This window comes from Brienomyrus brachyistius, chromosome 16, assembly GCF_023856365.1.
Source record: "Brienomyrus brachyistius isolate T26 chromosome 16, BBRACH_0.4, whole genome shotgun sequence".
In the NCBI taxonomy this organism is placed as follows: Eukaryota; Metazoa; Chordata; class Actinopteri; order Osteoglossiformes; family Mormyridae; genus Brienomyrus; species Brienomyrus brachyistius.
In genome coordinates this window covers 11,839,886-11,852,978 of record NC_064548.1, presented here as the reverse complement: position 1 = coordinate 11,852,978, position 13,093 = coordinate 11,839,886, and the positions used below count along the sequence as shown (strand labels likewise).

At 37.9% G+C, this 13,093-nt stretch overlaps 2 protein-coding genes across 2 annotated transcripts in view; both read left to right on the top strand.

Annotated features, from left to right (window-relative positions):
- The first annotated feature begins 6,490 nt into the window (after positions 1-6,490).
- On the top strand, positions 6,491-9,848 carry neurod1 (neuronal differentiation 1). The gene is made up of 2 exons (XM_048979568.1): positions 6,491-6,672; positions 7,592-9,848. Exon 2 carries the CDS (start codon positions 7,601-7,603, stop codon positions 8,648-8,650), a length of 1,050 nt encoding a protein of 349 aa, XP_048835525.1. The 5' UTR covers positions 6,491-6,672; positions 7,592-7,600; the 3' UTR covers positions 8,651-9,848.
- A 2,231-nt stretch (positions 9,849-12,079) lies between these two features.
- The window catches only part of cerkl (ceramide kinase-like), a 37,922-nt gene continuing 36,908 nt past the window's right edge, over positions 12,080-13,093 (top strand). Inside the window, exon 1 of the mRNA XM_048979540.1 lies at positions 12,080-12,746. Coding sequence (XP_048835497.1) covers positions 12,386-12,746 — 361 coding nt within the window. The 5' untranslated portion in view covers positions 12,080-12,385. The remainder of the gene's footprint in view (positions 12,747-13,093) is intronic.

Below are 13,093 nucleotides of genomic sequence, written 5' to 3'. Positions count from 1 at the left end.
AACCGGGATAACACGTCATTATAGAAAAGAGCAGAGATACGGTTCGGCCACTATAATAGAGAAGATTTGATAGCAGACCTAGTAATATATTACTGTCTATAATAATACGTGCACATATAATAAACGTTATTTAATGTAACTAAAGACATTTATTCAGAAATGTACTCGACATTAGTTGCATTCAGATCTTTTTCACCCGGCAGATATAACTTATATGAGTGTTAACAGCATCATAGTTATGGATTACTTTTCAGCCATAATATATAGGTCTACATATATGCAAAAGCACTGTTTTATTAACTTCACTCTGCGCTAGTTTCTGTTTATATCCGCGATATCAGTAGGACTCTTTCGGTGAGTTTTTTTTCAGCAAAAGAAATCTTCACTCCACCCAGAAATGCGTCATGTTAAATGTAAACAGATATAATAATATCCGCAAAGGCAAAATACAATTAGCATCATTACATTTATTGGCATCTTAAAACTGTAATATTGTGAACAATTTTTGCAAACTAATCCACGCACAATGATTTCGAGTAATATGAAAATTAAAATGCATTTGGCAACAGAGTTGCATCATATTTGTAAATTTGCGGTACATTATACGTGTATCATAACTGATCCTTATGGAAATTCGGTTATAGTATATGCATGCTTGAAGCGGCCTACAGTGTAATGTTTCCGGACTGCCTGTCCTGTTTGAAGTGTGATGGGCAAAATGGCAACTGCGCTGTGGCTCCACGTGTTTGACACAGCATCTGTTCTTTTAGTTTATTAATAAAGGAATACCTATGTATTCCACGATGAATTTCCACGATGAGATCTGCTAGGTGTTTTACCACTGCATGGTTGATATTATATTAGGCATACCACGTGTGCTTGGTACACCCACACAATGCAAATTTACTTAATGCAAATTAGATTCAAGTATAACTTTGCTACCTATAGCTGTATCTACAGCTTTAACACGAATATTCCAGAGTAAAATTCCACCGTTCTTCGGTATGCTACGACTCCTTCTAACCACTGCAAAGCCAGGCCAGCACACCTCTCGTTCATTCTTACTCCCCCAATCCAAAAAGACACGGTTCCTTTCCTTGCCCAGTTTGTTCTTTGGAATTCACATTGTCCTCTTGACTGTAAATGTAATACACCACAGGCTAAAACAGCATGGCACATTATCGATTTAACATTTTTAAACCCTGCCGATGATTATATGATAGTGAAGTCGATTTATGTTCTTTGTGGTATTTTTACAATACCTTTAGATCGTGTCACCACGGTGAAATTTATATGTCCCGCGAAGACCGTGTTGTTAAAGTGAGGCCTGATTCGTTAATGTGGGTCCAGTTTTACCCAAATGACCTTATTGTTTAACTAAGGAAATTCTATTAAACATACTACCAGCAACAAAACTCTTGATGGTTTGTTATTAAATCCTCTCTTGGTATTGCCCCCTGAATAAAAATAAAATCAACATAGTTTTAACAAAATGGCACAAAGGAATTTGAATAAAAGCTGGTGTAATGTTAAGTATTTCCCACTAGAGGACAGCATACAATTTCCCAACGTGTGGAATTGATTAATGCTTTGCTAGTTTCTAGAAATCTTCCCGCTGTAAGCAAGCGCATCCAAATGTTTGCCTTAATTACCAATCAATTTAGTTTGATATCGGGAAAATTGTAGTACTGAATACTGACATTTTGTCTCTTATAATTTTGCCTGTCTTAAGTAGGATTCATTAAAGAATATGAGGAAACAACGAAATGGAAATACAATGTAAAAATAAGTTCGCTATCCCTTTTTTGTTAACTTGGTGGCGGTATATTGCTTGTTCATAAAAGTTGCGGTCCGTTTGCTGTCTTTCTCTACGTCTCAGTGGGATTTTAATTAAAATTCATAGTTCGCCATGAAAACAGATGGGGTGGTAGATTGTGTTACATGGAACATAATATTTATTTTGCCATTTTCCCCGAGGACAGTTAACATTATGATATATGGATGGATGCCATCTTTATGGAGAATATGAAATACAGAAATGTACGATGCTCTCGTCCTCCTATTGTTAACATGTTTACATAATGCTAAAATAATTTTATGTGCCCTACGCATTTAATTCTTAACGGACAAAATACCTTTTAAAAGGTTTTGTTTATAATTTGTTGGTATAGCCTGCAGTGTTATGATACGTATTTGAATTAGTAAGTAGAAACTTTTTTCTTTTCATATTAGTTAGAGTTGTAACTAAAGTAAACCTATAGTTGTTGTATTTTTAAAATAATATGTTATGGGATTTCCTGTTTTAAAAAAATCATATTATTATGAAAAGTAAAAATGATGAATTTTCAAATTTAAAAGATCTCGACCTAAATGTGTTATTCGCTGCGTTGCTGTATACTTTTAATGCAAAGATTCATCAGCCATGAAATCTGATGATAATGAAATATTATTTGAAGATATGATCAACTGAACAGAGCAAAGTTATATATAGTTGAAGCTGCCGTCAGAAATAGCCTAATCTACTGAGTTTTAAATTTTAAGTAATTTTAATGTTTGTTAGCTTAATATGAGTCAGGGAAAACTTTATTAATTATGACGAACAAGTGTATGTATTAAAATAGATCGAGCCGAACTATTGTATAAGGTGGATTTCTTTCTCCAGGTTATTAAAATATGCCAGTGTATTGTAGAATAGAAGATTTGCAAGCCTATGTACTTTTTTTATACTTCGTGTAATAATACAAGATTTCGATAGAAGAAATTCAAGCACATCCACGAGGTGGCGCTTTTATCCAGGAAAGAAAGCAAATTCATACAATTTTCCATCGACCTCTGAGAGAAACCTGCAAGTACATTTTCACTGACGTCTTAGCAATTTATTAAATAATAAAATATTCTACAGCAGTCTTTTTCAACTATAGCATTGCGAATTTTAGAACGTAGCTCATTTTGTATTAACTTACAGATGAATAAGCCCAATACCGTCTCTTGCACTAATTGCTTTAATTAAACTTTCAGTAGTCATAACCTACGCTATGGTTCATGTAACACACATGCATACTCATATATCAATATGTATCATATATAAGTATGCCCCGCGCGCGCGCTCTCTCTCCCTCTCTCTCTCTCTCTCTCTCTCTCTCTCTCTCTCTCTCTCACACACACACACACACACACACACACAAACCTGTACTTACTGTACTTATATCTTTATGGGGACCATCCATTTATCCATCCATGGGTATAATCCTAATCATAAATATGACACCCATAACCCCTACACAGCTGTAACCTTAACCATAAGTAACCAGACAAAATAGAAAACTTTTGGCATTTGTAGTTTTTTTTTATGGCAGTCACAGATATTTATAAAATTGAATTTCCCCATGTGGGGACCGAAAAAACGGTTCCCACAACGTCTGGTTTTTATCACATTGTGGGGACACTTGGTCCCCACAATGTAATGTACATCTGATCCCCCACCTACACACACACACATAAACCCACGCGCGCGCATACACACATATTCAGCAGTCCGTAAATTCAGCAGGTGGCTTTACCTGCGATTCAAAGCCGTTATTGCTAAATCTTTCTTTTAATATGAAAACCATATTCATTCCTCAACCACACTTGGGTCATGAGCCAAAATATTGTCTGTTCCTCTATACTGGTATGATTTATTAGGCGAAAACACCATACAACTAATCAGCAGAGTAACTAATTAATACAAATCTGCATTTTTGCATAAGCAATTAGTGCGATGGGAGAACAGTGAAATGGGAAGCTGAATTCGTTTAATCTAACTCCCTATTGAAGCGGAAAGGCATTGGGGTGATGCACCGGTCTCCTGTTTGGGGAAAATGACTTGATTAGGTGGAGGAAAATGAAAGGTCAGATCATCAATATTTAAATCGCATTGCCACTGCTGGGGGAAAAAAACATATTCAGTGCAAAACATGTACAGCACGAGCCAGAGTCTACATCTTTGCTGTAAGTCCTTTAAAATGTATTAGAATTAGTATTATACTTATATTACACTATGGAATAATTCATTTTCCTATTGAAGTTAAATCTCTGCACATCACTTTCATTTTTATAATCTTCATACCTTATTGAACATCTATCGTTCACCCTTCGTATTATTCACCCTCCTGGTTACTGATAATGAATCTTATCACTGAATAATTGCAGTGATTTTGAGCAATATAATAATTAATAGCAATTCAGTCATTTTAGTATTTGTTCATTTAAAACGTTACTGTTTTCAGTCCGTATCAAGTGCTTGTGGATATACTTTTTATAAGTAAGATGCATTCGTGAGAGACAAGATTTCCATTTTAACTTGATAACTTGGACAATTATTAAAATAAGGTACTGAAACTAATTAAGTTATTAGAATAATGGATAACGTGGCTCATTCGGCATCCTAGTAGCACTAGATTATTTTTTATTTGTTTTCATGAGTTATTTCATTGGATCTCCGTTAGTGTGCATTTACCGTTAAAGCCTGTGGATTTGTACGACACCAAAAGCTGGACTGATGTGAAACTCTTGAAGCACGAGAAATAATGTATAGTGATGTGAGATAATGAAAGGAAAGAAGCCAAAATAATACGCGTGTGTGTGTGTATATCGTCATCGGTATATGTTGTCATATGTGTATGTATGTATGTATTTTCCTCAAGATCCCTGCTGCTGTCGAGAGTAGCTGTCGGTGGTGCTGAACTGATCCCTTCTTTTCGATCACTTTAAACGCCACGGCGGCCGTGGATTGCGCGGTAACCATGAGCTGGCGCAAGGCAAACATTCCAAATCAGCGCTTTGCTGATGGAAGGGGGTTTGATCAACAAAACTTGTCGTTTTATGAGAAAGATTAACTGCCCTTCCCCAGAGCTAGGAGGCGCCGAATTTCTGTGACCACTTCACAGTTACCTGGTTTTCAACCTGCGGACATGCACCCTGCGCGTTTGACTCAGACCATTACCAGATGTTAAATATAGACTTATCAGAGCTGAGTAAACATGAGGAAGGCAACACTTTTCAAGCTTGAGCAAACGTATATAAAGACTCTTGCTATTTCTCGTAAAACACCAGGCATCAAAATTCTGTAGTGAATATGTTTAAAATATGTTATTGTCTACTTTATTTAACCAGAATTTCATCTCTGGAATGAAATATAAAGCTATATAATAAGGCAAGAAAATGCATAATTACAAATAAAAATAACAATTGTTTGGCAGGCATCATTTACTATAATTAAGATATTACAGCATTCCCAAGAGATATCGAACGGTCGGGTTTTGTGTTAGGGAGAAACGCAATACATTTATTAATCTGATCCCGTTAAGATATAACGTGGTTGATGAATTTTGGCCAGTTATACCGCCTTTGACAGAAGATGGATGCGACTATTGACATGTCTTTCAGCAGATTAAATAAAGGTAAAATTATGTTCATGATAAAATTTCATTATAAGCAAAGACAATCGCTGTGTTAGTAACCCACCGCCAGCACAACTGTTCCCCCGTTATGGGCCGAAATCAATTAAGTTTTTTTTTTCTTATTGTCTTGGGTTTTCCCATTTATCCTGCTGGCCGTTTAACGGTCACCCCGTCATTTTTCTTAGGGATTATATCAAACTGAATGTAAAACAGTGGATTCTGAACGCTGGACGAGGCCAGCGAGCCGTGAAACAGGCTTTTGTTTGTGCGCGTGCAGCTCGCGTGCCGACCCCCAGTCTCAAAAGAAGAGACTCATTACTGGGGGCTCAGTCCAGACTACACAACCACTGTCTTCAATCAATAGCACGCGCAATTAGAAAGATTACCAGAGATAAGCACTGGACTTTTTCAAATAAGCTTAAACCCACGCTTAGTGTCGTCTGACCCAGTAGCCTTGTGCAAGTTATTTTAGGATGCGGTCTAGGCCTATTTCGTAAATAGCATCAACGTTAAAATCCTACTTAAAGTCATCTTGATAATCATAATCGCCGTTATTTTGTTGGTGTTATTTTTATTGATTAAATTGTGTATGCATGCATGGTTATACTCGGGTAAATAAAATTAACTTGATTAAGTCCACTCTCTGTGTTTACTAGTTACTGTGTAATCTCATAGGTTTCATACTCAATCATACACAAGTTGTTAACAAATCTGGTAGTGTAAATTTGAGCCCGTACATGGAAACTGTACGCATGTAACGTGTAGCCAATGCACATAAACCCGCACGTGTGTTCAATGGGATGAGTCCTACAGTATGTTTTTGTTATAGAAGAAAATATGTGTGTGAAAGGGTTAACTCATCCTGCGGGTACAAACAGGTCCGCAGAGTCTCTAACTGGCGACAGATGGCCACTTTCTTTTGGCCACAAAGGGATGGAATAGAGAGCTCTGTTGAATACAAATGGAAGTTGTCACGTGACGCTTGGGGCCGTTTGCCTGACGTAGTTGACCATATGGCGCGTGCCGAAGAAAAAGGTGGAGCTTCCTGACAGTCGTTGGTGCGAGGATATTAACAGCGGCTAGAGGTATACATGCTCATCTCTCAGCATCAGCAGCACCGCTATATAACCTGCGCATCCGTACAGCAGCCTGTCATAACAGACTTCGCAGGACCTCTAACACACCTGGAAGGGCATGCAACTCACATAAAAAGACATTCTGCAGGAGAAAGGTATTTTTCAACTTAAAGGTCGACTTGCCTACAGTACTGCTATATTTGTTGTGTATTTAATAATTCCCACAAAAAACGGGAAGCAGAGTTCTGTGCCTTATTAATGAATTAATCATGATGCTCTTTTTAATTACTGCTAATGTATTTTATTTGAATATCATGTAATTAAAGTACAGGTAGATTACTGTGTACTAAACACAACGTGTCGTCCATAAGTGTGTAATAAATGATAACAGAATATGCTACCTGTTACAGTATCGGGGGAACCATTGAGAATTCAATTGTTGCACCAAATTGCTAAGGCACTGGTTATTGTTTTAAAGTAGTAATACTTCATAGGAATTTCAGGCATTATTATTATTATTATTATTATTATTATTATTATTATATTTGTTGTTGTTATTTCATGTTTACTGTATAAACGAAATTTCAGCTTAATTTCAAACAAGCGCAAACACAATCGCTTTTATTCTTGATTAACAAAATACGTAATATCCGAAACTTATATGTATATATGTATAAGTATATATCAATTAGAAACCGCGAAATCACAATTTTGCGGTTTTTAATGATTGTAGGTTTTATAAATTATGTTAACATGCACCTTCGCTTTACCATAAAGTTGGCTTTCTTTCAGTCATTCGGGTTTCATACGTTTGATAGATGTAGTACACAGAAGTTCTGCAGAGCTTGATCTGCTTATACCTTGATCACAGTTACATAACGGTAGGCTGTTGTAAAAGCTAAGTAGATAATAATCCATACACAGGATTATATTTGTTTGGTTCTTCAAAACAAAACTGGAATTCAGATTAATTATATTATTATTTTTCAATGTAAAAAAATAAGAAAAGCTTTGTGCTGACTAAATGTGCAGGCAGTATTACCTTCATGGTTAATTTTGCTATCTTTCTGACAGCGTGCGAGAATGACCAAGTCATACACAGAGGGGAGCATGATGCCGGAGTCCCAGAGTGCTTCAAACTGGACTGATGAATGTCTTAGTTCCCAAGATGAGCTCGATATGGAAAAGAAGAATGGGGACCACGAGGAGATAGACAAGGATGCTGATGTAGATGATGTAGATGGCCTCAACCGACTCGAAGATGATGACGACGAGGAGGAAGATGAGGAGGAAGATGGCGACGATCAGAAACCCAAGAGACGCGGGCCGAAGAAGAAGAAAATGACAAAAGCTCGCCTCCAGAGGTTTAAAATTAGACGCATGAAGGCGAACGCGCGGGAGAGGAACCGCATGCACGGGCTAAACGATGCGCTCGAGAGTTTGCGTAAAGTTGTTCCGTGTTACTCGAAAACTCAGAAGCTCTCAAAAATAGAGACATTAAGGCTGGCTAAAAATTATATATGGGCTCTTTCTGAGATTCTACGTTCGGGTAAAAGTCCAGATTTGATGTCCTTTGTGCAGGCCCTATGCAAAGGATTATCACAGCCAACCACTAATTTGGTAGCAGGTTGTCTCCAGCTGAACCCCAGAACTTTTCTTCCAGAGCAGAGTCAGGACATACCCCCTCATATGCAAACACCCAGTGCTTCCTTTGCTACTCATCCCTATTCTTATCAAACCCCTGGTCTTCCCAGCCCGCCATATGGTACAATGGACAGCTCCCACATTTTTCATGTCAAGCCGCATTCCTACGGGAGCGCACTGGAGCCGTTTTTCGAATCTGTACTAACAGACTGCACTAGTCCCTCATTCGACGGACCTCTGAGCCCCCCTTTAAGTGTGAACGGGAACTTTTCATTCAAGCACGAGCCGTCTGCAGAGTTCGAAAAGAACTACGCCTTCACCATGCATTACCCAGCGGCGGGTCTGGCGGGACCGCAGGCTCACCCGTCCCTTTACGCGAGCTCCGCACAGCGCTGCGAGATACCGATGGAAAACATCATGTCATATGACGGACATTCTCACCATGACAGAGTCATGAACGCGCAGCTGAATGCTATATTCCACGACTAACGAATACAGTGACACACTGTTAAAGACTGTCTGAAAGCATTTACGCATTTGAATTTCACTGATGCAAAAGTGCAAATATTACATGCTTAAACTTATGTACGTATTTATTATCGTTACTGCCTTTTGGTGAGGTTGGAATGAACACTCCTGTTCGCCTTATGTATTATACTCTATAGCGCTTCTATATGACGGTCACAATGGGAAATCAAAGTGGCCGTATTACGAATGTTATAATAATATCATCCATGTAACAAAATCACAAGCAATAATTTGGAAACTATGCAATTTTTAAACAGATAATGGGCCAATCGAGAAAATTAACAAAGATATATATTTTTTTCAACTACATTTTACTACTAGTCTATTCCATACTGAATTATTTTGCTGTGATTTTGTACAGAATTCTTAATTAACTTTTATAAGGTCAAGTTCCTATTTTATCCCATGCAACTCCATCAATGTTTTATAAAATAATAGAGGTGTGTCTTGTTTATACAAAACAGTAATGATGGTAGTAATAATGCTATGATTTAACCAGCGGGAAAGTGCTCAGTTATATGTTAAGTTGCCTTGGCACTTTTTTACTGTAAAATCAAGCAAGGTTGCAAAAGGTTGCACAAATCATCTAATTTTCTTTAAATTTCTGTTTTCCTTAAGAATCAAAAAATAATTATATGGTTGGACACTAAGACGCTTCCTAGAAGTTATAAAGGGCGTCATCTTTTCTGGGTGATTCCCTATGTACAGAAAAAAACGCTTGACTATCACTTGAAGTTTAGTTCCCCCATTTTTAGCTGTACAAATTAGACAGTGATCACAGCTATACCCCTCTCTATTCTGAAAAGAAATCCCTGGACTTGAATAAGAAACGTAATATAGCGCAATAGATATTGCATGTACAAATGCGGTTCAGAATAAGTGCTGTTTGAGGTGTAATGCCGGTTCAACTTAATAAAATTTGTATTGTATTTTTGTTTGTTAACTTGTACAATATGATGTAATGCCACATCGCATTGAGGCTTACAACGCATTTCTTATCTATTTAAATTGCAGATAGTGTTGAATATTTGGTCAAAAGTTACATTTCTCCTTCGATGTGATTTCTTAGTGTACGTAATTCCTATGGGATTATTGTTTTTATTTTGATAGCTCATAAAAGGCGCGAATTATTATTTGTAGAATAAAGTCCATAATTACATTTTTTCCACTTACGTGTGAATTTGTTATGGATATATTTTGAAGTTCACAATACATGAAATTATAATCTGAAAAAAACACACAAACGCCAGTGCGCACACTGGACAAAGTACATGATATATTAATTGTTACTTCATGTTCCAAAATCGTGTTCCCAATTGTTGATAAATATTGACAGGTGGTTCAGCATTCAGAACGAACACCGTAGTTTATTTATTCAACTTAAACAGACATTCATATATATTTCTTTGGTCTTTGTGCACAGTAAAACTATTTCTTATGTCACTAATAAACCTGCAAAAACGAACAAGCATGTTTGCTTGTGTTTGACTGTTTATTTGGCTATTTATTACTGAATTTGAGGTCAATAAAACTCAAGATAATTCAACCCATGGCCTACTAGTTGGAAGGAAAAAAATCAATATAAGTAAGCACTATGTAGTATATCCTGCTTATAAATTTAAAGGGAATGCATGCTTCTCTGTATTTGGTACTGACACAGTAGGGCTTAATGACGTCCTTGAACAAAATTCATGGGGATCGACTTGGCGACCCCTCGCTTGTTTCAACCTGTGCCTTTCAGGCACACTGGCTCTCAGCGCTGCTTACTTTCACCTACTGCCTTGATTGCATCCACCGTGTACGCTGAAGATAGATGCGAATTAAGTATCCTGAGAATATGCACTTGGCATCATTTGTTCCCCCCTCGGCAGTACTTTAAATCATATTTGCATATTCCGCTTTCCCTCACATAGTCCTAAAGCCACGATAATAGGGCATGCTTCCCATCAATAATTCAACTCTTAAAACAAGACTTTTGTATACTTATTTCATCCGTGTTATTTTCCCTTTTTATCTATATACTGCAAAATGAGCAACAATGAGACCGAAGAACGAATACCATTAGGAAGCGATTCTCCGAATGACGTAATAAATCAAGAAATAAAATGTACTTGTCAACCACTGACACCGATTTCAATAATACGGAAAGGGATTAACGTGACACATGAACTGTTTAAATAGGACAGTTGCGTATATGAGCTAAGGTAACCAGAGAGTGCATACGCCTCTAACGTAAATTTATGTTTATAAATAGCTCAAGGACAAAATAAACGGCTATTCTCAACGCCATGGATTGCTGTAGACAGTCGAGGGGCATCCGCATGCCACCATCTTTTATGCAAAGCGAGGGAGGCACAGATGTTACTTCTGCAGGGGAGATTTTAATTTATGAAAATTATCTTGTTTATGCATGAACACTCACTGCATAGCACAGTACTTCCATCAGATGGGAAAATACCATAGAGTCAACACCAATATCTGGAACATATTCTGCTGATTTATGCTCCTTAAAACACCCCAGAACACACATTTTTTCCGTCAAACGTATTTTGACCCTCGCATTATTTAATAACAATTTGCATTTTCGTACCACGAATCCATTAGTAACTATATCGTCCCGATCACAAAATACCAAACTTATCACTTATTCACCATATTCCCATATATGCTCCATACTTGCTCCATATATCAGTTTCGATTTTTAACATCCGTGAATGGCAATTTTCGTATTTACTTCGATGCACTCAATGCTCGGGTTTTGATACGAAACTTAGAATTTCAGGCGAAAAATATATTTATGTGACTGGAGTGAAGGACAGGTGTCCCGCTGTAAACTCCACTGCATAAAGTACAGTATGGTTACGCTCTAACGCCTCATTCAAGAGCTGTCCATGGTGCTAAAAGTATCATCACACCGTGTAAATATAGGCCTGTCAAGGCACAAATCCATGCAGCATCTATTGATACCGCAATAACAAACAACAAAACAAGGTTGATTACACTATGTATACAGTTGAGTCTAAAAATATCAACACTACTCACACTGCATTTAGGTCCCTTACTCACAGAATTACTTGAGCGCTTTCATAAGTTTATCCCATACGTACTAAGATATGAACGTAATCCCTAAAAAAAGCCAGACATTTAAACGGGAGTTTAAAATAGCGTTCAAATGAATAGCATATTTATCGGAAATTTGTTTCTCAGTTCTTTCTCTTTATTATTGACTAATTTTAGATAATTATAATCATATTTACGAGACAAATTATATTTTTCACTTTAATTTTTTAAGTAACTACATAGCATTCACCCATACTTCACCCATGCACAGCCAATATAGTTTAAACACTTCAGTATATTTACTTTTACTATTCGGTGTAACACGTTTATTATGGCGCTGCCGTTACCATTTTGTGGCACTTTGCTCTACACTTGCCGAAAACATTTAATCTTAGATATTCAATAACGGGTTATTAGGTGCGTGGTAAGCAGGCAGTTGCTATGCGCGTAACCGGAACGGTCGGACGTTTTCGCGGGGACGCGCGTTGCTGTAAGACGCTCAGGGTAGGCCGAAGAGGAAGTTCCGCAGCAGAACTATACGGGAGCGGGGAATGACGGGGACGCGCTGACCTGATAATTAATGCGACAACACTGATTGCCGGGAAGAAATTTGCTTGCTACAAATTTTTCTGAATCATGTTTGAGTCCCCTCGAAAATCTGCAAATCGACATGCGTGGTCGGAAAGTCAGGAGGAGTTACGAGAAACGCAACCGGTGTCTCCTTTGAGAACAGGCAGTCGTGGAAGGAAGAAAAAGAGAAAACAGCACAAGCAGCATCAACAACATCCACAACGCCAGCAACGATCGAATCGTTCCATGTCCATTCCTCGGCTGCGCACCGGGAAGCCCTCGGCGCCGATCTTGGGAAAAGGCGCTGCGTTTAACGCCGAAGACGCGATAGTAAAAGGGATATTTGAAATAGAAAAAAAGAGTTGCGACGTAGTGCTGACGGCGACGAGGGTAATATGGACTCCGATCGAGCCGGAGACCCCTACAGGTGGGTTGCGGAGTTTCCGTCGTTTCCATGACAACGTTCTAGCGTGCGTTGGACCTACTCCGATGGCGTAGCGGTGACACCGAAATAGCAGAGCGCCCCAATTTTTTTGACGTTGACACCGCAAGGTGCGGTCTAAATGTGTGAAATAAAAAACCCTGTCATTTAACATGCAATAAACTCTTTCAGCTCTAGCATTTTCTATGGATTGAAGGGAACGGTGAAGTAAATGCAGGTCACTAAACACATACAAACAACAGTGTGCATTCGTGTTGTGTTAAAAAAATAAGCACGGACTAAGAATATATAGCTGTATGATTCAGTTGTAATTAAAATAACAGAGTTATACT

Coding starts and splice junctions, on each gene's coding strand:
- neurod1 (XM_048979568.1), top strand. CDS start 7,601: ATGACCAAGTCATACACAGAGGGGAGCATGATGCCGGAGTCCCAGAGT.